Source organism: Bos taurus, chromosome 10, assembly GCF_002263795.3.
Source record: "Bos taurus isolate L1 Dominette 01449 registration number 42190680 breed Hereford chromosome 10, ARS-UCD2.0, whole genome shotgun sequence".
Classification (NCBI taxonomy): domain Eukaryota; kingdom Metazoa; phylum Chordata; class Mammalia; order Artiodactyla; family Bovidae; genus Bos; species Bos taurus.
Window position 1 is genome coordinate 44,545,611 of NC_037337.1, and position 23,831 is coordinate 44,569,441.

The window sequence follows — 23,831 nt, forward strand, 5'->3', positions numbered from 1 at the left end:
GAGATGGGCCAGAAGGGAACAGATTACCTTGAAAGGCAATGTAGTCACTGAGGAACCCAAAGTGGCAGAGTTGTATCATTTCTCTTTTAATTACTGTCTGCATGTCTCTAAAGAGAGTTGGGGACCTCTTTCGGATTTTAATTACTGTATGTATTTTAGTTTTCTGGGAAAGAAGTTAGAGCTATTTTAGAGTATCTGTCAGTTTCCTCGGTAACTCTATGTGCATAACTTAGAGTTATAAGTAACTCATCATTCTTTCCACAGAATTTAGACGAAGAGAAACAATTACTTTATGATTTCCCTTGGACCAATGTTGGAAAGTTGGTGTTTGTGGTAAGTTTAAAATAACTGACTAAAATACTCATCTGTTTGTTTTTGTGGATTTTTGTTTTTTAAACAAAATATTGTTTCAGGCACAAAACTTGATGTTTTCTCAAAATTGAAGATGAAAATAGTTAGCTTTCTTAGATTCTTATGCATGCACTGTAATTATAATCCTTGCCACTTTTCAGTAGTGAACCTGAAATCACAGAGTCTTATAGCAAAAGAAATCACCAATTTTAATTTGTGTGTCTGGTCCCCACCACTCTACCCTAGTTGCAGAAAAAATGTGATGGGAAAAGTTCAAGATGAATTCATCAAACAGAATTATTTTTAAAAATGTACAGCAAAGGGATTAGAAAACAGAAAGCTGTAATCAGAGGGTAAATTATTCTTAGCTTGGGGGTTGGCCCGTTCTTTTGGAAGTTAACTTCTCTTGAATAGAGAATAAAGAGTGATATAAAAAGATGTTTCTATTAAAATCTGTCTGTTGAAAATCATCATTATAAGGAAAGGGCTACAACTCTTAACAGGAAAAGTACTTTTGTTTTTAGAGTATTGAGAACAATACACTTTCTTTGGTCAGAGCAAATTCTTATTTTTTCCCAGCTGTTTCACTCTTTTGCCAGCTGTATCCATTTTGGGGAAGAGTTCAAAGAATTACAGTTAATTATATGTCTTTCTAGTAGTCATTAAAATTCATAATTTTGCTTTGTTCCTAAATTACTGGAAGAAATACACAAAAAGAGGAGGAAGATAAGGATTAAGACACATGCTTCTTTCCAGCAGGAAGATGGCCTATATAAATAAAGAGCTCTATTGCCAGATCGCATTTGGGCACTGATCCCACACTGCCCTGTGAGTTAAAAGACCTGTTTCTGACTTTAATTCCTTGGGCACAGTTCAATCTGATTTCACTTTACTCATACATTAAATGGGGCCTGACCTGCCTCCTCCTCACTGGCTCTTTCTCCTTCAAGCTTTTTGTGAAAGGAGTGGAGTTATTTGTAAATGAGAAAATTATTAACCCACTTGCCCCCTTCATGTCTCCAATTAAGTAGTAATAAAATACATTTATAGAAATTGAATTTTTAAGGGTCCTGCACCAAGTGGTTCCTGAATCTAGTTGTGCATCACCTTCTTCTGAGGAGCTTGTTTAGATTTCTGGGCCTCACCCAGGAGATTTTTGATTCAGCAAGTCTGGGGCAGAGACTAGGAATCTGTTTTGGCAAACTTCCCAGATGATTCTTTTTGCAGCCGGCCCAGCCCTGCCTAGTTGTATGACTCTGGGCATATCACTTAACATTTCTGTGCCTTGGTTTCTTGCTTACAAAATGGGGAATAATGGACCACCCCCTTGGGCTTCCTTAGTGGCTTAGATGGTAAAGAATCTGCCCACAGTGCAGGAGACCTGGGTGCTATCCCTTGGTCCGGAAGATCCCCTAGAGAAGGGAATGGCTACCCACTTCACTATTCTTGTCTGGAGAATTCTGTGGACAGAGGAGCCTGGTGGGCTGCAGTCAGTGGGGTTGCAAAGAGTCGGACATGACTGAGTGACGAACACTTTCACTGGCCATAGACTTGTGAGGACTGAGTAAGTTAATACATGTTTAGTGCTCATGAAGTGTAAGTTACAAGCATTCTATCATAGCATTGAGATCTGGTGGTGGTTCCTTTTAAAATGGAAAGTCAAGAGGTAAGAAATTCCATCCATGTCTGAATTGCTTTGTGCTGACTTTCAGTGTGTAGTTAAAATACACCTCCCTCTTTGCTTTACCTGTCGTCTCCAGCTGAGAATCACTGTGTCTGGAAGACTCCTTTCTGTAGTCCTGCTATCCTATTCATTGTCAAAAAAGTTAAAGGAATTCATAATATTCTGTAACTGGAAGGAACTTTGCCACACCCTCTCCCTCAATTTCGGAGAAGGCAATGGCACCCCACTCCAGTACCCTTGCCTGGAAAATCCCATGGACAGAGGAGCCTGGTAGGCTGCAGTCCATGGGGTCGCTAAGAGTCGGACACGACTGAGCAACTTCGGGTTAATGATCCCAAACCTGGTGAATGAGATTCCTCCACTGACAGAGAGATACTTACATACCACTTGCATATCTTATTTCTCCTTCCTATCTCATCCCTCCAGCTATCCATCTGGCTTCCAAGTCCCTCTTCTATCTGACTAAAGAGTTTTTCATTTTTTTCTAACCCCCAAATAGGTATCTTGTATTGTTTACTATCGTAACTCCTTGTTTATTTCCACCCCATAATTTATCATAAGCTGTAGTTATTTTATGTGTTTATTCACCCTCTTTAGCACCAGATTGTAGCAACAGGAGGGTAGGGACTTGGTCATATATGCACTACTGTTTTCTCAGGAACTAGAAAAGTGTTTGACATCTTGTCAGCGTTCAACAAATATTTGAATGCATTACTCTTCTAGAGCTTGTGGTCTTGTTTACTGAGTTAGGGTGTTGGGATTACATTTGAGAATGCTTTCATGATGGCCTCTTCTCTATTACGTAAATAGCCTGGCCAGCCAGAGAAACCACAGATGGAACCGGAAGACCCTGGCTTGGCATTTCCCTGAATTTTTGGTAATCCTCTATCCCATGACATTTTTGAAAGGGAAGACAGTAATATACCCCTCAGGGAACTTTGGATGGAGCCTTAGGCATCTATTTCTGAGTCTGTAGTTTTCCTTACTTACTAGGAAAGAAAGTGGACCTTGACACATCAGAGACTTGTCTTCCTGACTTGTTCTTTCCCTCCACAGGGTAAGAAGTTTGAGATTCTCCCAGATGGCTTGCCTTCTGCCAGGAAGCTCATCTACTACACGGGGTGCCCCATGCGCTCCAGACATCTTCTGCAGCTCCTGAGCAACAGCCATCGCCTCTACATGAACCTGCAGCCCGTTCTGCGCCACATCCGGAAGCTGGAGGAAAATGAAGGTATCGCAAAATCTTGGCCGGGAAGCAGGTGGTACTTTTGCTACCCGTGGCCCCTTACTCGACAGCTGCCAAGAACTGGGGCTTTAGTCTCCTGAAGAGTGGGACCTGGGGACCCCCAGCCTCTCCAGGTCCCCAGCAGCGTTGCTTTTTCCATCTCAGCAGTCCTGGAAAGCCCACCCACAGGCTGGTCAGCATATCTAAGATTATCCCTGCTATTTAACTGTCCTAGCAAACAGTCTCTTTAAAGTTTCCCTGCACTCAACTTGAAAGTCCAGAAAGCCACTATGTGGAAGCACAGCTAAGGTTTATCTGCTTACCAGCTTTTATCTGCATCTCAGAGTCTTGTTTATACACTGGTCCACCTTGGGGCTGTTATGTACAGGCTCTCTGAAATTCCTTGCAGTGTGATTATTCCTTATGTTAGAGTGACAGTAAAGGTGGGCCACAGAATATCTCCAGCCTCTTGTTGACAACTAGGAAGCCCCTTGTCTGGCTCAGCAAGAAAGACCAACAAAGGAGAGAAAAGTTTACAATTGAGGATCTTGTTAGCCTGTCCTATTGGGGCACGGGGGCGGTTTGCTGAGACACAGAACAGAGCAGTGCATGTGGGGCTTCAGAGTTCTGAGCCATGAGAGGGCAAGTCTTGGTGAGGAGAGGAAGACGAGGTGGAGGCTTCTAACAGTAGACTTCAACTTCACAGTATTAACCTGATGGTTAGCTCTTTATCTCCTGTGGTTACTCTGTACAGCACACTCCAGTTTCACACCCAAAAATGCTACTTTGCATATTTGGTCTTTCAGTGTCTTCAATTTTTTTGCAAACTCATGTTATAGTAATTGTTGGTAATTTTATTAGATTTTATTTGGGGTATTTGCATAAATTAGGATTCAGATTCATATTAACTTAGGTCCATGTCGGAAACACATTTTGACCTCTCAGACGTCACGTTCCCTATAGAAACAAGACAAGTACCTGTCCTCTCTTAACAAACAAAAGTCCTTATAGAGGTTTAAACACAATCTGATGGATGTTTCTCAAAAGCTGCCTCTCAATTTAAATGAGGCCCAGTTTGGAGATGCCATTGTAATTTAAGTAGCAATTAGAACATGAATCATTTTCCACTGTCTGCCACCAAACTGCATTTGTCTTTGGAGAGAATTAGTCTCACTGTCTAGTGTATTGGCTTCCCCTGCTGCCAGACTGCCAGTTCTTCCGCATGATGACTTATCAGTATAACAAGTGCATTGACGCTGACATGAAGATTAGGAATTTAAATGGGCAGAAGCACCAGGAAAGCTTGTGAGAATAGGTGACTTAGGTGCAGAGCCCATCATTTGCCAAGTTGGCTTCATTCCTGAATGGCCAACTCGCAACTTTGGGAAATTCATTTATTCCAGCAGCTCTCTGCCCACAGCATTTTAGTAAATTCTTGTTTAGGTGACTGTAATGTGAGCCCCTTGTACCCTGAAAGAATTAATGAACCTCCCCTATAGGTTCTAAAGAAAAATTACAAAGAATGTTGAGTTCTTAGGGGAGGGCTTTGTTATCACGTGCATGTGAGGGCTTATGTGAATGGGGCAGTGAGATTGACAGTGATGCAGATTGGATCTTTGATGTGGGTATGCGTAGATACATTTTGCAGATATGGCTTTTTTTTTTCTTCCCTATCTTTACTTTCTTCTGCTTAGAAATCCCTGCAGATCTGAAGAAAACCTGAAACTAAGTTCTTTTGGATTAACCTTGGCCTGAATTCAGTTATTTCACCCACACTTAAGGATTGCAACATTTTAAACAACAAAAAAAAGCTATTAACATTAGCCAAAATCACAGCGTGAAAAGAATCTGTATTTTTCTTAATTAGATTTCATCTAGTGTCACCTTGTCTGAAACACTATTTTTGCATTTTGTAGTAAAAATGATCACAAGAATCCTGTTGTTTAAAAAGAGATGGATAAAAAATGCTTTCTGTCATTAAAATCTTTTTTCAACTCAGTTTTACTCGATAGCTAGGGCTTATTCTTAGGTTTTGTGTCAAGAGGGTGCATTGACTTGCATTATGGTCCAAAACAACACGAAAAGTTTGGTGTTCTGTGGGCTTTTACAACAGATGATTGCATTGTTGACACCAGTGATTACTAGAGGGTGAGCGGCTGCATTTTGTATTTCTTAAAATAAATTTCAAAATTATTTCAACATTTTCCTCATTTTGTAACTGATCGGTGTGAAACTCCTTAAACGTTTGCAGAAGGTCTAAGAGATGAAAAGCACGATGACAGGAGCAGAAGCCGGCACGTGGAGCACCAAGGCTGTGCTGACATGTTGACACGAAGTAATTCAGGCTAGGCTCTTATTAGCTAGAAGACAGGTTGGCAAAGTACTTGTTTTCTAGTGACTATGTGTGTGAGTATAGAATAACTAGTTTACTCCAAATCTGTCAGAAATTTGGGAGTAAAAGGGCTCTTTTTAAAGATACAGAAAAGTTTTTTTTTTAATTATTAGAGCCACTGTTATCAGTTGTCTTAGGGCTTAGGACTTTTTTTTTTTTTTTTTTACTTTTTACCCTTCCAAGGGCCATGTGCCTATTGTATTAAAACTACAACAAATAGAAAGCATATGGGAATTTTGCAAACCCCTTTTAGCTCTTCATCTTAACACCTGCTTTCTTAGAAAATAGGACTCATTAGAACCCAGCCTAGCCCTAAAAAGATGGGCTGTAGATGGATGTACTTTTGTAGCAGTGATTTGTGGTTAGGCCCTGATATCTGGTTCCCTTCTGCCTCACTGTGAGTATGGCTGCACACACCTCTTTGCTTCAGCTTGAGTCCTTAGAAGTAACATAAATAGGCTGGAGCCCAGAAGTGTACACACCATCATCTCCAAGCATCGTTGCCATTTTGCATCCTGGAGTACATATCTTCTCTTTCTGCTGATGTTCCTTTCTTCTCTGGGGAAGCCTGTGGTGATTATACTTCAGGCTGGATTCAGACATCAAGAGTACACGTATTTTTACTTAACCAAGAGACAAGACAAATCCATTAGCAGACCCTTGAGAACCCAGTCTGGTTTAGTTAACAGTTTCTGAAATAGTATCAATTCAACATTCCCCAAGTGCACTCTTCCTTTTTAACGTTGTTTTGATGTGTTATTTCTCATAAGTATTAAAAATACAAGGCTCTTTCTTTGTTTTAAATTTCTGACCTCAAGCACAAAAATAGTATGTTTGTATCAGTTGTATTGGAGAAGGCAATGGCACCCCACTCCAGTACTCTTGCCTGGAAAATCCCATGGACGGAGGAGCCTGGTGGGCTGCAGTCCATGGGGTTGCTAAGAGTGGGACACAACTAAGCGACTTCCCTTTCACTTTTCACTTTATGCATTGGAGAAGGAAATGGCAACCCACTCTAGTGTCCTTGCCTGGAGAATCCCAGGGACGGGGGAGCCTGGTGGGCTGCCATCTATGGGGTCGCACAGAGTTGGCAACGACTGAAGTGACTTAGCATAGCATAGCATATCAGTTGTATACCTGTAGCCCAGTTGTAAGTTTGTGCCTTTATGTAATAGTTAGTTTAGCATTTGATAAAAGGGACTTTCCAGTATTGTGTCTTTGTCTGCATTAAAGATCTGTACCAACTTGTTAAATAACAGTTTTATCAGTCAGAGGCTAAGTGGGTATAAATCATCAAACCAGAGTGATTACTATGTTTTCTTAATAGATCGTGAAGTCTCATTAGTTCAGCCTAAATGGAGAAAAGCAATCTTAATCTGTGAAAATCTCAGTTCTGGAATTTTTTGAAAGAAATTCTCAGAAAAATAGTTTTATTTTAAATTGTCTTCAACAGTTAGAGCTAAGTTAACAATGGACCAAACTGAACAGATGAACAAATCAAATGAAAGGCAGTTAGTATAAGTGTACTTATGAAACCATTTCTGTAGCAGAGTTTCAGAAATTATCTGTGGGGAAGAACCAGATTTTTCAAAACTTCTAATCCACCATGCACTGATACTTTTGCAAAGTTCAAAGTCTCATTAGTGGATGTCCTGGCAATATCAGATCGCTCTGAAAGTTTCTAAATGTTTATTCTCAATTCCTAAACTTATTCCATTGTGGACAAATAACAGTTTTCAGACAAGAAGTGGTCTTTTCATCCACATTGAGTAGCATTCTTCTGCAGTGTTTGAAACTTTAAAAGTCTTCAAGTAGTCAAATACCTGCCTCAGATCTATTGTACTGGGTTTTATTCATTTTGCAGTCTTCTTACATAGAGTTCCTATCAGAATTATCAGCACTTTCCAGTCACTCACTTCTGAATGTGAAATTGTACTCGTTCGTGGCCTGATGCCTGCCCTGGGCTAACCAGCCATTCCTCCTGCCTTGGTTGACTGTAATGACAAGCTGTGTTCCTCACCACACAGAGAAGAAGCAGTACCGGGAGTCTTACATCAGCGACAACCTGGACCTCGACATGGACCAGCTGGAGAAGCGGTCACGGGCCAGCGGGAGCAGCGCCGGCAGCATGAAGCACAAGCGCCTGTCCCGTCACTCGACCGCCAGCCACAGCAGCTCCCACACCTCGGGCATCGAGGCCGACACCAAGGCCCGGGATGCGGGCCCTGAGGACGCCTACCCTGGCAGTGCCATCCACCGCAAGCTGAAAACCTGCAGCTCCATGACCAGCCACGGCAGCTCCCACACCTCCGGGGTGGAGAGTGGCGGCAAGGACCGGCTGGAGGAGGATTCGCAGGATGATGGTAACCTGCCCCCCAGGCCCTCCAAGCTAACGGTGCTGACCCATCGTCAGGGCCCCTTCTGCTTTTTCTTTCCCAGTGCTTCCCCAGTGTTGGTTCCATAGGATTGATGTCGTAATAGAGAAGAGAGCAACACAGCATTGGCTGCTTCACCCTGGGTTAAGGAGATAAGACGAGATCTATAGCCTGTATCAGCATTTGGGTGCATCTTTTTTATTGTTTTTCTGTTTCAAATAATTGCTGTAGCATTCAAGTTTGGGGAAAAGATATACTGATTCCATTGAGGAAAACTGAAAAACATATGTGTGCTTACTATAGAATTCATGTGGATCTCAAATCTCATTGTTAAATGCTCCAAGAGATGGCAGATGTGGGAGACGGAGAGCTTCATGCACTATTCATTCTGTCTTTGTCAACAGTCTGCTTTGGCATGAGCCAAACGACCCATCAGCCTCCGCTGGCCCTTTGTCATCACAGCATGCTAGTACAGTTTTTCTTAAAGAGAAAGAATAATTGATAATCAGATCATGGCATTAGCAGACATGTAGATAACACAACAGTCCTGAGAAAAAGAGAAGCAGGATCTAGTCGAGAATTGTCACTGGAATTTCCTATTGTAGAGTCTCATTAGCAAATTTATTTTTACATGTAAATAATTGCATAACCTCCCTCAAGGTGTGGCTGTGAATGGTAACCATTTCCTTTGTGTCACTAAATGTCTTTCCCTTCTTCAGAAATAGAGATGTTGGTTGATGACCCCAGAGACCTGGAACAGATGAATGAAGAGTCCTTGGAAGTCAGCCCAGACATGTGCATCTATATCACAGAGGACATGCTCCTGTCACGGAAGCTGAACGGACACTCTGGTGAGCTCCCGCAGAAGGGACCTCTCCTTACCCAGGGAGTGGTCCTGGACTGGGAAGCAGGCGACCAGGAAAATAGAAGGGGTGGGTTGGGGGCTGCACATCAGTGTCACAGACTGTGGGACCGAGTGCCTTCTGTGGAGGGAAAGGAAAGGGAAGCTGGAGAAGCACTCAGCATTGGAATTAGCATCCTCTACCTCAGGCTTTGGACAAAGCTGTGTAATTGGGTTTTATCTTTCCCTCTTTGCTCTTTTAAATGATAATCAGAGAGTTATGTGATTTATCTGTTAAGAGGCTTGGAGACCCTTCAAACTGGCCTCCTCCTTTCCATAGACAAGAAAACCCATGGATTAGAGAGGACAAATGCTGGGTGGAGAAAAGCAGCAGTCAGCTCTCCAGGTTTACTTTGTTTTGGTTTCCCCCATTCTATTTTATACGGACTTCCCAGGTGGCACAGTTGGTAAAGATCTGCCTGCCAGTGCAGGAGACATAAGAGATGTGGGTCCGATCCATGGGTCAGGAAGATCCCCTGGAAGAGGAAATAACAACCTGCTCCATTACTCTTACCTGGAAAATCTCATGGACAGAGGAGCCTGGCAGGCTTCAGTCTATGGAGGTCACAGAAGAGTTGGACACAACTGAGCGTGCACACACACACACACTATATCATATAGAATTTAGGAATCTGGAGAAAAAGCGTTAAAAAAAGGTTGGCGTAAAAAAAACTCTTAAATTCTATGTTTGATGACATCTTTAAATGTATTCACTATAACCCTTTTATAGAGTTATATAATAATATATATATTTCTCTCAAATGAAAGTTGTCATCTTATAAAAAAAAAAGTAGTTTTTTTTTTAAAAAAAAAACCCTCAGACTTGTAATTGCTTTTGTCACATGTCATGAATTAGTCTCTGTTCTATAAAGAAAATGCCTTAGGAGCCAGCTGTCGAAATGACTTCAGTGCTAAGTGTCTTGCCGCTGAAAGCACTGCTTCAGTGAGAGATCCTCCTTCGACTGGAGTGACCTGGCATTGGCCTGTCATGACCCACAACCTCTGATTGTGATCCTCTGCCACGCATCAGGGGCGGGGAATTAGTGATGAAAAGGTTAACAGACACAGTCTTTGTCATTCTGGCAGCTCTCTAAAGAGTAAGAGGAACCTTTGATGACAGAATTCCACTTGCTAACCTAGCAGAACCATGGCCTTCAGAAGCTTAGCCAGAAACAGACCTGCCCATGATTGCTGAGAATCACTCTGAGCAACAAAGACCCAAGAGGCTGATTGCTCTAGTCTTGTACCAAACTTTGCCCCTTTTTGTCCATTTACTTTATTATGTTTAATTTTTTTCCTTAAAAATGTTTTAATATATATATGCATATTATAGCTGTATAGAGAGCATGTCATCACTCACTCTGTGTGTGTGTTTGTGTAAAGAAAATTGTCTAAAGTGGGCCTCTGGGAAGGAGAGATGAGGCAAGCAGACTTTTACTTTCTATTTTTTTTATTTCTGTTTGATTTTTATAAATTAATTTTGTAATTTTAAATAGAAATTAAATTTGTTTAAAATTTAAATAAGATGGCTTTTGAAAAGATTTATATATAAAAAATGTGTATTGAAATGTCAAATATAATAGCAAAAAGAAAAAAGAAACTAAAGTTTAACAATGAGTAAAGTTATGTTCTGTTCATTAAAGTGGAATATTATATAGCCATTCAATAATGAGATTTTCTTTCAGAGGGTACTTAATAATATAAGAAACATAGGTAAGAAAAACAGTATAAATTGTTTAAATAGCATGATCTCAAATTATAAAAATGTTTATACATATATGATAAAAATATTAGTAACCTTTTTGCTGGATAATGGGGTTATGGATGTTTTTATTTTCTTCCTTGCATCATCCTAGTTTGCCCAAATCTCTATAATCTGAGCCTTTAAACATTGTTTTAAATACACAGAGCTAAGATTGAGTGGTGATGGAGTGTACTGCTCTATCCTTCACTCTTGTGGAAGTTGGCAGGAGCTAGTTCAATGTTCTGATCATCAGGCTTGATGCTGAGTTTTCTAGTGCTGGTTCTGGGTTTCAGAGCAGGTGATTTACAGGCAACCAGGGCACATTTGGGCACCCCTCGTAGCTCAAACAGTAAAGAATCCACCTGTATATGCAGGAGACCTGTGTTCAATCTCTGCATTAGGAAGATCCCCTGGAGAAGGAAATGGCTACCTGTTCCAGTATTCTTGCCTGGAGAATTCCATGGACAGAGGAACCTAGCAGGCTATCGTGCATGGGGTCGCAAAGAGTCAGACACGACTGAGTGACTAACACACACACACGGGCACGTTTACAAGGAAATCCAAAAGGAAGCATACCAAGTGCCAGCCAGTGCCCTAGTCCACATCTTCTTCCTGTGAAGATTCACTCAGAAGTTTAATGCTGGGACTTCCCTGGTGGTCCAGTGGTTAAGAACCTGCCGATTGACATGAGTTATATCCCTGGTCTGGGAACTAAGAGCCCACATGCCGCAGGGCAGCTAAGCCTGTGCACCGTAGAGCCCGTTCTGTGCAACAAGAAAAACTACTGCAGTGAGAAGCCCACACACCACAACTTGACAATACCCCCTCTCTACACAACTAGAGAAACCCTGCACAAAATAGCAAAGACCCAGCACAGCCAAAAATAAGTAAATTTTTTTTTTAAGTTTAATGCTTTTTAAAAGATTATGAGCTTTCTAGAGAAAGATCTTCTGCTCAGGCAGTTGGTACCAACCCCAAAAACATGACTGTCATCTGAGAATAAACTGTCTACATATAAGCCAAGGAATGTACATATATCATTTTTTAATTGAACTAATCATCAAACACTTAATACATGCCAGACACTGAATTATCATGAGACCCTTTTAAAGAGATAGAATACAAAAAGTCATTTCTATGGATTACTAGCAGTGGCTGAATAAAAATCATATTACTTACCCAAGGTTCTTTTCTTTATCAGGTGGAAATGTACTTAAGCCATTTAGCCTTAAGGCTCTGGGGCTTGACCTTCACTTGCTCCATCTGTTTGCAAGAAACATGAGTGGTTTTCACTTACATCGCCAGTTCTTGTTGACAGTTTTACCTTCTTAAACATTTTTTCTGGATGCTTTATTCCTATGCCACAGTCCCTTAGGAAAGTTTTAGCCCTGGATTTCTGTTTCTAAAATACCATCAGGCCCCCTGAGCCCTCAGTGACAAGGGGCTCTGGTGATCTCAGAGGTCCAGAGCTGACTTCTTACTGTAGCCTCCCATTTTTGGTGTCAGGCCAGTAAAACCTGACGCAGGAGGCCTGTGCAGTGGCCCCATCTTCCCAGAGGAACCTCTGGAACGGAGTGTGTTCCATATGCAGGCCCTGGACCTTGCCCTTGGTGGGCATTTGCTCTTCAGTTGGATGGGTGCTGTGCTCAACCACATTTGTAAGAGGACACTGGCCAGGACACACAGTCCTTACTTGCCTGGACCCAGTTTCCGCCCATTTACCCACTGCTCATTTAAGCAGAACCAAACCTAGAGGCTGTGTCACTGTTCAGAGAGTTATATTCAAAGTCAGTGTTGTATGGAGAGTAGGGGAGCTTTAGCGATACAGTGAAGAAACCACTTTCACCTTCGGCCTTTGTTTTTGTTTCTAACTGCATCCTAAACAGCTTAATTAGAAGTTTGTTTTAGAGAATGCAGTTTTAACCTCCATGCCATGCTCTAACCCCTCATGGATCTCACCACTCCCTGCAACACAAGGAGTGGTTGTGATCCATGCCTGTCATCAGCCACCAAAGGGCCACAGGGAGGGAGATTAATCAGCACTGGCTAATATTTGCACTTTAGTTCTTGGTAGTAGGGTCGCTCAGCGGTAAGGAATCTGCCTACATTGCAGAAGACGCAGAAGACCCCATTCAATCCCTGTGTCGGGAAGATCCCCTGGAGAAGGGCACAGCAACCCACTCCAGTATTCTTGCCTGGAGAATCCCCATGGACAGAGGAGCCTGGCGGGCTACAGTCCATAGGGTCACAAAGAGCCAGACGTGACTGAAGTGACTGAGCACAAGCACACAGTAGTTCATGTCAGATGCGTGGCAAGAAGGATGAATAATTTGAGGTCTTCACTGGTTTTTCCTCTGTGTTTTACTTTAGGATTGATTGTGAAAGAAATCGGTTCTTCCACCTCCAGCTCCTCAGAAACGGTAGTCAAACTGCGTGGCCAGAGCACCGATTCTCTTCCACAGGTACGGGAGGAGTTGAAAAACTTAAATCAGGAGCTGAAGTTATAGACAGTTTTAAATAGGGGCTTGCATTTATAATTATGTAAATGAGCAGAAATTTAAAACCTTCAGGAAATGATTCCTAGTAGATACATACTTTCCAGTTTTAGTCTGAATTTATTTCCATTTATTTGCTAGTTCCATTTCTCTTTGGGATTTTTATTTGGATGAACTGTGTACTTTGTTTCATACTTCATATGGGTGAGAAGCCTCTGGTCTTTAGGTTTCAGGTTAACTCTGTGTGTGTGTGTGTGTGTGTGTGTGTGTGTGTGTGTGTGTGTTGATCTCAACAACTGGGAGAGTAATTTTCTTGTCAGGTATGTTGTGACAGAAGTGTTTCCACACTCTTAATTATTCTATTCAGTTTGAATTTTCAAACTGTGCTAAGCTAGTGTGTTTGATAACCCATAATCACTGGTTAGACGATTAAGCTATCAGAAGATACAGACAAATTAAAATACTCTGAAACTCATTGTTGCAGGATTTGGATGGAATCTACAACTGATACTCACTTCTGACTTCTGACCACTCTCTTTCTCTCTCCTTATATGCTGTCTGTCTTGGGTGCTCTGTGGGTCTCTTGTTTTCTTCACTCTATTATCTTCCCTCTTTTTTCTTTCTTTCTCTTGTATCTGACAGTCTTTGCCTTTTATATTTTTCTCTTTCTTCCCTTATTAACTTTTGTCTTTTTTTTTCCTTCCATTTCAGTAGCCATAATATGAAAGTGACATTTTATGAACTATTCTTCTAGCACTTCCAATAAGTGGTATTTGTAGCTGTACATGTAGCATGATGATTAGGAGTACAAGCTCCAGGGTCAAACTGCCTCAGTTTGCACCCCACCCCTGCCACTCGATGTTTGCTCTTAACTGTACATGAACATTTGTGGGGTACAGCTAGGGATCAGCTTCTACACCCAGGAGATGGGGAGATGGGTGCCTGCCTTGATGCTTTGTGGCGATGACCTGATGAATTCTGTGTGAAAGTCTTGGTGGATCCTCAGAAGACACCATCAGTACGAGGATCATCATCTTTGGGGGGCTCTCAGATATGGCAATTCCAAGTAAAATGTTGTTGAGCTCAGACTCTGTTCTCTTCTGCTGGTAGCAAAAGTGATATCTTATTCTAACAAAGCTAGCCTTTGTGGTTTCAGCAGCAAAAGTAGGTTAGAGCTGTAATGGCTCGTTTCCATAAGTAACCCATTAAGGATTTTCTATTCATGTAATTATTGGAACCATTTTTTAACCTGCTTATATTTGCAGCCAGTACCACCTCTTGGGATAATGAGTTTGGAAAGTCTGTAACCTGCTGTGTGCAGCATTTGGTAGAGTACAGCCTCTTGCACTGTTTAGGAGCCACCTCTTCATCCTGGGGCTGCCTCCCAACCTTTTCTACACCAAGAACACTTCATGTTATTTTTCTACCCAAGAATTCTAGCTTTTTAAAAAAATAGTGTTTTAAATTGTGTTTCTTGCATAATAATTGGTTTGTTTTCCCATCTCGTATTAAAAGAATAACAGACCTCATCACAAGAGCGTTGCTATGCCTAATTGCCATAGCCTCATGGAAAAGCAAAGAAACAGTACCTTTACCCGTGCAACCTGATTTTAGGAGAACTGCTCGGTTTCTGAGATGCTGGAGACAGTTGGATTCATGTTGCATTGACTTCTCTGAGCCTTGGGTTATTCTTCTAGGGAGTGGGTGGGGAAGGTCACTGAGTTCCTAGGGCCTAGCACATGATAATGGAGAAGGCAATGGCACTCCACCCCAGTACTCTTGCCTGGAAAATCCCATGGATGGAAGAGCCTGGTGGGCTGCAGTCCATGGGGTTGCTAAGAGTCATACACGACTGAGCACCTTCACTTTCACTTTTCACTTTCATGCATTGGAGAAGGAAATGGCAACCCACTCCAGTGTTCTTGCCTGAGAATCCCAGGGACGGGGGAGCCTGGTGGGCTGCCAGTCTATGGGGTCGCACAGAGTTGGACACGACTGAAGCAACTTAGCAGCAGCAGCACATAATAATGGCTCAGGAGATGTTAGCTACTATTATTGGTGGTGGTAGCATTTTTTCCTCACAGGGCTTCAGGGCCCAGAAACCACAGATTGGAAGCCACCCTCTAACAGCTAAGGATTCCTTAACATTTTCTGATTTGGCATCTTTTCTCTGTGCAGGACACAGAGTGATGAACTTTCACATTAGTCTATACTCTTAAAGTCGTTTCAACCTTCCCTTGTTTTGTAGACAATATGTCGAAAACCAAAGACCTCCACCGATCGACATAGCTTGAGCCTTGATGACATCAGACTTTACCAGAAGGACTTCTTGCGCATTGCAGGACTGTGTCAGGACACTGCTCAGAGTTACACCTTTGGGTGTGGCCATGAACTGGATGAGGAAGGCCTCTATTGCAGCAGCTGCTTGGCTCAGCAGTGTGTCAACATCCAAGATGCTTTTCCAGTCAAAAGAACCAGCAAATACTTCTCTCTGGATCTCACCCACGATGAAGTTCCAGAGTTTGTTGTTTAAAGGACCTCTGCGTGCAGCTGTCCAGACAGCCTGCTGCTTGCTAGAGGCTGTGAAAGCCATGGGTTCTTTCTTTACCTATTACTTGTGCCATATTTTCTTCACCCCAGACATATCTCTTTCTTTATAATAGTTGTGATGGAAATAAAAGCCGTGGGACAGTTGCACTTTAAGTATTAACACAGGAGGAAAAGGACTACAGAGAATGTACAGCAAGACAAGTGCCCGGAAGTTCACTGATCCTTTGAAAGGAAATGTGCTTTACTGGTTACCAAACCTTCAGGATATCAGACTGCGGTGTGTGTGTTCATTGTTTTGTTTTCCAGTTCAATTACGTGTAACATCACTTTTTTTTTTATCATGTGAAAGATGTTGTTGTGTTTCTTTGTTTGCTTGTATGTTTTTTTCTACCACTCCCTCATGAAATGCTGGTGGTTTGAGGGAGGAGAGAGAGAAGAAGCTCTCATCTTTTTAAGAGAGGGACAGTTGCCCAGTCATAGCCATTGCCACCCCTCTGAGGCTGTCCCAAAGTGAACAGGAATGAAGCGGTTGAATCACGTGGTTCCAGCATGCCAAAGATGCGTCATCACAGAAGTGCAGCCCAAGGTCAACAAGATGTGAATCAAGCAATAACCAAAAGATGGTGCAGTGAGGCCTGTGACTGCTTCACACTGGTCAGTGCCGTGTCCTTCTCCTGCTCTTCCAGAAAGCTCTAGGATTCAGCCGAGTCCTTTGTCCAAGTAACAGATCGGTTGTGTTCATGCCATAATGAATTTTGTGGAGTTTCCAAAACCAGTTTCTGTTAAAACTGTAGAAATGTCTTAGAATATGTTTATACCTGGTGGTTTGTTTTTTTTAATCAAGAATAAATTATGGTAATGTTGGTTTCTGCTTAACCAAAATACCCCAACTATACATATATGTTATACATATATAAATACATAAGATTGTGTGTTTATGTGTGTCTGAAGCTTACCACCTTTTCATCTATGAAAGATAGACAGCTCCCATGTCTATCTTACATACATGGTCTTTCTTGTTTGGTGCAGAGGATAATGATGTTTGGTGTCACTGAATGAATGATGCCTACAGACAATCAGTTGATAGATACACAGTCAAGAATGACTGTTTTCTCATGTGTCTTTTGCCATAGTTCTCAACCCTCGTTGCATCATGGAATTATCTGGGGATCTTTGAAAAAACTAACAATGTCTGGGTACCACCTCAGATGAATTAAATCAGTGTCTTGTGGTGAGACCCAGGTGAAAATTGCCTTTTCTTTTGAAGTTTCCAGATGGAACTAGATGTAACAGGATTGAAAACCACCAATCCCGAGGATGTCTTTTTCATTAACTTTGACGTATATAGAAAGTGTTAGTGTTTGAGAAAAGGCCATTTTTAGGACAGTTACTGCCACTGCTGTTAGGATATATAATAAAATCAAGTCAGGAGAGTGAACTTACTCACCTTCAGATGTACAGTAACAGTGTTGCTCGCACTTCAGGAAAGTACTTTAGCACAATGTCTTTCTACAAGATGTTTTTAATGATTTCATATATTTACAACATTTGTTTACCATATTTTGATATACCATTTTTTCTATCTACCAAGTTTTATTAAAAAAACTATATTATTTTCTAAAGAAACAGTCATATTTTTATACAAAATTACGTTTTCAGGTAACAGAGAAATAGTCTTAGGGTACAGCAGAACCTACAGTGTTCCCCGTGGATGGGGGTCAGTATTATAAACACGTGGCGAGTGAGAACAAGCGCTACCTGTGTTGCCCCTCACATTCCGCCCCCGCCGTGGATATGAAAGGGCAGTGGGTACACACAGGCCGGTCAACTTGGTTTAACTTGACACTTTAAAAGGAAAAAAATGCTAGAGTGCTATAGTCAGGAAATTATTTTGCTTTTATCAAATGTTTGAAAGAACCAAAGTTTCAGATATCAGAATGTATTAAAGTATCTCAATCTTTGTATATAAAAGGATGAAAGTATGAAAGGATCATCTAATGACTGTTACTTATAAGTCATTAAATAATCCACCATTTCTTATAGATGCTTAAGAGACAAATTCTGATGAAGTTTGACCCTAAAAAGCCCAGATCATAAATGTGGTGTATTTCCTTTAGCTCTTAGTGTTTCTTGTTTAAACATCAAAAAATATATATTTAATTAAGTACATAATGCTTTATACTTTTATTTTCTCTCTACTTCAAACAGAATCAGGTCTTTAGGGTTTTGCCAGCATCGTTAGTGGTTTTGCACACCCTCTTTCTAATTGGATTTATGAATAGTCTTGTGGGTTTTCAAAAATGAGACATGCTAAGGACATATTTTTGCTTTTTGATCCACTGCGGCAGAATTATATATATGTATATGAAAATCCCTTTTGAATATCTACATTTTTGTATTTGGAAATTGTTTTAAAAAATAAAGGAAAAGTATAAACCTGATATTTATTCTGCATTTGTTAATATCCATTGCTAGTCAGTATACCAGTTTGGTATATATTGCCTCTACACGTCTGCATTTGTATTTGCAACAATGAACTTTATATCTGCATAAATTGTAAATAATCCTTTCTGTGAAAGGATCATCATGTTAAGATGATACCAAAAGTGTGTTTAAAAAACTGCATTATTTTGTAATTATTCTTATAAGGATTTCATGGTAAGATTAGCAGTCAATAAAGTTACTTTTTATTTGTCTTTGAAGTGCCTTTTTAAAAATTATTATTAGAGTTCTCCATGATGCAAGAGTGACTGTTCTCTTTATGTTCTTCTTTCCTATAATAGAGCACATTTAAGGACAACCTGATAGAATTCTGAGCAAAGTAGCCCTTGTGTTGATGCTAATAGCTGATGCCAAGCCCTGCCGCGTGCCAGAGCCTGCTCCACGTGTGTCAGAAGCTCGTGTGTTAACTATTGAATCCTCGTATTCCCATAAGGCAGGTACTGTTAATCTTTTCAAGTTAGAGATGAAGGAAACAAGGCTCAAGGGTGTGGCAGTCAGCCACTATTCAGTCCCAAAGTGTGGAGCATAAAGGTCTCTACTTCTTTATTTTCATTTTTTTAAAGTAACTACTTTAACTTTTGCCCATTCAACAGTCATTACTGGAGTGTTCTAGTTTCAGAAAAATGAGTGGTTGCATTTAAAAGCATGCATTCACGGATCGAATGAATGTGAGGGTAGCATTGCATAAAGCATAGAGCCCAAAGCTTAAGAGTCAATAGACAGGATTCTGTAAAGCCTGGCTCACCTCCTAAAGGAGAATCCAGTGTCTTGTCTTTGCTCCAGCTTTCTTGGCTATAAAACAGGAATAATTCAAAGGACTGTTGCGGATTAAATACAGTAATAGGTATAATATGCCCCTGGTGACTAGGGTGGGAGAGAGCAAGGGTCTCAAATCTTCTAACAAACATTTAATTTCTGTAGAATTGAGCCATTTGATCATTTTGAAGCAAACAGTACAAAAACAAACTTTCCAGTGGGGTGTCATTCATGAACTTTGCGCATAGCTGGTAAATTGTAAGTTGGAGGCAAGGGGAGAAAATATATGGGCACTGTCTGAGTGTCTGATATTACACACATATCTAATCCTCACAACCCTTCAAGGTGTTGTCACCCACATTTTGCAGCTAGGAAATGGTTCAATTTGCCCAAGATCCTGAAGGTAGTAAGTGATAGAGCAAAGTTTTCAACCTAAGTTTGTCTCCAAAAGCTTTGCCTTTTTTTTTTTTTTATTGCATACACCATGTTACCCACTTACAGAAAACTCAGAATCTAATAGGAAGGACAAAATTACAATTTTGATAATGTGATAAATGGAATTTGTTCACAAACTTCTTTTTTTTTTTTTGAGCACCCACTATCTGCCAAATATACATAGGGCTTAATCAGACATTGCTTGGCAAAGACAGTGAAGACCTCGGAGATGGGAGTGGGAGGTGGGAAGAACAGAGATTTATTCAGAAGAGCCTTGAATGGAGACTTCTGGCAGAATGGGTGAGATGCAAGCTGTCCAGGCAAGGGCTTAGAAGCTGGAGATAGCAATGCTCATTCAGGGACCTGCGAGGGACCCTATAACTCAAGTAATGACCTCTCAGCCTACTTGTGAGAGGCTTTGAATGCCCAGATGAAGACACTTAAGTGTTTGCACAGCAGGGAGCCACTGGAGGGGGTCATAAGAAGAAAGAGACAAATGTCTGGAGTTTGAGAAAAATAATGGAAACAGTGCAGGTAGAAGTGGAGACTAGGGAGAAGATGAGGGTTTGAATTAAGAATGTGGCAGCAGTCAGGAAAAAGAAAAGATTCAAAAGCTGCGTAGGAAGCAGAATAGCAGAATTTTCTCTCTCTGTGTCCCTCTCTCTCACACACAGAGAGTTGTCACCTCCAAAGCTAAAAACTGGAGAAAGAGGCAATTTTGCCATACTTGGCAATAATCTTGAGAGGACTGTAGAGTTAATTACTGCTTTATATGATGAACTAAAATCTACTCTGCAGGAATACTTTGAAAATTGGCACAATGGCTTCAACTACTCTAGTCTCCAGCAGTGGTTCTCAGCCTTGATTGCACATTAGAATGACCTGGAGAACAATGCCTGGGGCCCAGACCAGAGCTGCTGATTGATTTGGTCTGGGGTGGGCATGGTGCTGCTAAAAGTTCCGCAAGTGATGCTAATGTGCATCAGGGTTGCAGCCCCGTGGTCTATAGATAAGCCCAAGCAATATGGACCAACCAGTTATCTGCTCCTGAACTGTGATCCCCACTTGGAATGGGTTAGGTTTCCAGTGTGTCCAGGTGTGTTGCATTTTGTGAGAGCGACATTGATTTCTTTTTGCCAACATACCTGTCAAGGAGTGAACCTGTGTTAAGTGAAGTACTGAACCCGTTTCAGAAAGTCTGAATGCACCCCCATTCTAGAGCCCTGGGTGTTATATATGTATGTCTGTCTGTCTAAGTATGAGGGTGGAGTTATATGAATACCAGGAAAGTATTGGAAAATCTCCTCCATGTCAGTGTTTTATTTGCCTCACTATTTCTGACACTTTGTACAAGTCGATCCCCACACAGAGGTGTAATGAAAATAGTAAGCTAAATTCCACTCAACGCTTTGATTCTTACATCATATATTTTGACTTAATGGAGCAGCCTGTGCTCTGAAACATCCTGCTTAGATGCTATGAGCCAATGTAGGTGATGGAGTTATGTATGCTCAAGAGATTAATCAAAAGTCTATAAACATGGCACAGCTATAATGAACCAACTCATTTAGGATGGGTGTTTACCCATCTGGTATCAACTGTAGTCAGTTAAGGTCTCTTCAATTTATTACTGTCATTATGGCAAGAGGTGGATTTCATAGGAGGAGGTAGTTCCTAGCTTAGGAATGAATTACATTCCAAGTTTGCTCCTAAATTTGTTGTTTGATATTTAGAATAAACATCCCCAACTTCCATAATTAGCCCACAAATGCCTGTTTATCCTAGAAATATTATGAGATGATTTATTTTCTGTGCATAAGGAACCATCTATCAAAGGAGAGGCCCAATGTATAAATAAGGCAGTTGGAGTGACCCCACAACCAGTAGACCAAAAGTTCAGTCCTTAGGTTCTTCTCAGAGTACATTCGTGCCCAACTATGCATAGAAGCAAGCTTCAGGCAAACCATGCCAAGATGGAGCAACTCTAATCAAGTTTCTCCCTTGGGTTGCATGAGGCATGATTCTAGTGTTTTCTCTTGCATACCCCAGGCTCCATTCTCAAGCTGCTCAACCCTTACCTGCCATCATGAAAGAGTCAGCTGGATTGAAGCCAACTCTTAAGAACAGGTCACAGGCTCTCTTCTGATCTACAGGCATGGGACAAAGTGGGTCATTGTAGGAGCTTCTTTGCAAAGCAGAAGCCCCTGGTCTTCTTAGACTCTATCCCTTATTTGCTACAGGGTATTAATAAGGTGCTATAAGAGAGAAGTCAGGGAGTCTATACTGGGACCTTTAAATGCAACATCAGTATAAATGTGGAAGACCATAAAATCCACTGGAGAAATTAAAAGAAGCCCTAAATAAATTAATATATCATATTCCTAAAAGGAAAGACTCAATAATCTGTGTTGATTTTTCCCATCAATTCCAATCAAATCCCAAATGAAACTTTTTAACCGTAGTGGAATAATAGGAACCAGTTTTACCCTCTTACCTTAAACAGATAAAAACCCGCCAAAGGCATGTAAATGTTTTTTAAACATTCAACAATAGATAATGCAGTAGAATAAAGCCCCCAAAGGAGAAACAGACAAACCTGATCACTGCCCCAGCTTACTGCCTGGAGAGCATTTCCGAGCCACAATGAGGGAGGAGGGGTCTCCCTAAGAAGGCAGAGTGGAGAATTTGGGAATGCTAAGGTAACTAGAATTACTCTGGACAGAGTATGAAAGGAGAGAGCAGTACAAAGCAGGAGAGGGGAGGAGAAAGAGTGTGCTCTAGAGATTTGCAGAGGGGTCTCCTCAAGCTTTCAGCTGAGCACTGATCAGCATGTACGTGTGAGGGAAGCACTGTGGGAAAGGGACCAAACCATCTCCTTATATAGGACCAGAAATAGTGTGTGTTCCCACCAGCTAGAGTGAAAACCCTTGCAATACGTGGGGCACCTTATAAAGTTCTCAGAAGGGTATTTTCCAAGACTAAAGGTTGTTCTGGCCCTCCTAACAAAGCATAAAAAGCAAGCCCTTTTCAATTTTGAAAGAAAAGTACTGTTAACTTAGAAGTCTATACTCAGCAAAAGTCTCTTTCAAAGATGAAACTAAAACTTTTTCAGGCTTACAGATGATGAAAGAATTCAATACCAGCAAATCTGCACAAAAAATGTTAATAGAAGTCTTTGGGGCAAAAAGAATATATCAGATGAAAAATTTTATCTGCACAAAGAATGAAAAGCCCCAGAAATGGTAAATATGTGGTTAAATATAAAACACAATTTTTCACATTTAGATCTAAAAAGATAATTAAAAATAATTGATAATTGAAAAATGTTAAAATCATTGATGATTTAAAGCAAAAGTAAAAATGATGTAGTGTGGGGTTTAAAACACATATTAAAAGTAAACTGTATGGCCATAATAGTGAAAAAGACCAGGCAGGGAAAAAAAATGAAAGCATACTGTTATAAGTTTGTTTTACTATACTGTACTTGAAGTGATATAATATTATTTAAAGGTGGATTATGATAGCCTAAAGGCATATCACATAAACTCTAAAACAACCACTAAAAAAAAAAAAACAAAAAGCTTAAGAGATAAAATAGAATAATAAAAATTACTAAACCCAAAAGAAGACAAGAAAAAAAGGGACCAAGAACTACTAGGACAAGTAAAAAAAGCAAATAGAAAATTGGTAGACTTAAACCCAACCATATCAATAATCAATTAAATGTAAAATTCACCCAAACACATTTTTAAGGAATAGCCAAGAATTTTTAAAAATACAGACCCAGTGAGAAGATCCAGCTGCAAAATACACAATAGAGGTCCTGTTATTGATAATACTGATGCAAGGATTGGCTTTTTTTTTTTTTTTTTTTGTAAAAGACCAAATAAATATTTTAGGCTTTGTGGGCCATATGGTCTGTGTTGCAGTTACTCAACTCTTCCATTGTAATGTGAAAGCAGCCATAGAAAATATGTAAAAAAAATGAGCATGGCTGTGTTCCAATAAAACTTTATTTACAAAACAGACAGCAGGCTGGATTTAGCCCACAGACTGTGGTTTGCCAATCCCTGATTTAGAGCAGAGGCCGGAAGTGGGCCAATATGTAAAAAAAGAACTTAGTGTATAAAATAGGTGGCAATTCAAATCATAGGATACTGAAGGATATTCAGTAGTTAGTGTCAGAAAAATTTGCTATTTCTTTTGAATCATTCTCAAAAACAATTAAGAGAGAAGCATTAAAAGTGAAAGTGAAAGTGTTAGTCACTCGGTCGTGTCCGACTCTTTGCAATCCCATGGACTGTAGGCCACCAGGCTGCTCTGTCCATGGAATTCTCCAGGCAAGAATACTGGAGTGGGTTGCCATTCCCTTCTCTAGCATTAAAAAAAAAAAAAAACTATAAAAGTAGAGAGTGGAGAAA

The 23,831-nt window shown here is 40.6% G+C and overlaps 1 protein-coding gene across 8 annotated transcripts in view; it reads left to right on the forward strand.

Moving 5' to 3' along the window:
* FRMD6 (FERM domain containing 6) overlaps positions 1-18,413 on the forward strand; it is a 267,195-nt gene extending 248,782 nt beyond the window's left edge. For all 8 annotated transcript variants that reach the window (XM_024997600.2, XM_024997601.2, XM_059890453.1 and 5 more), the window contains 6 exons: positions 265-333; positions 3,092-3,266; positions 7,680-8,015; positions 8,747-8,878; positions 13,043-13,134; positions 15,416-18,413. In XM_024997600.2, the coding sequence (XP_024853368.1) occupies positions 265-333; positions 3,092-3,266; positions 7,680-8,015; positions 8,747-8,878; positions 13,043-13,134; positions 15,416-15,700 (1,089 nt within the window). In that variant the 3' untranslated portion in view covers positions 15,701-18,413. The remainder of the gene's footprint in view (positions 1-264; positions 334-3,091; positions 3,267-7,679; positions 8,016-8,746; positions 8,879-13,042; positions 13,135-15,415) is intronic.
* Positions 18,414-23,831: the final 5,418 nt, after the last annotated feature.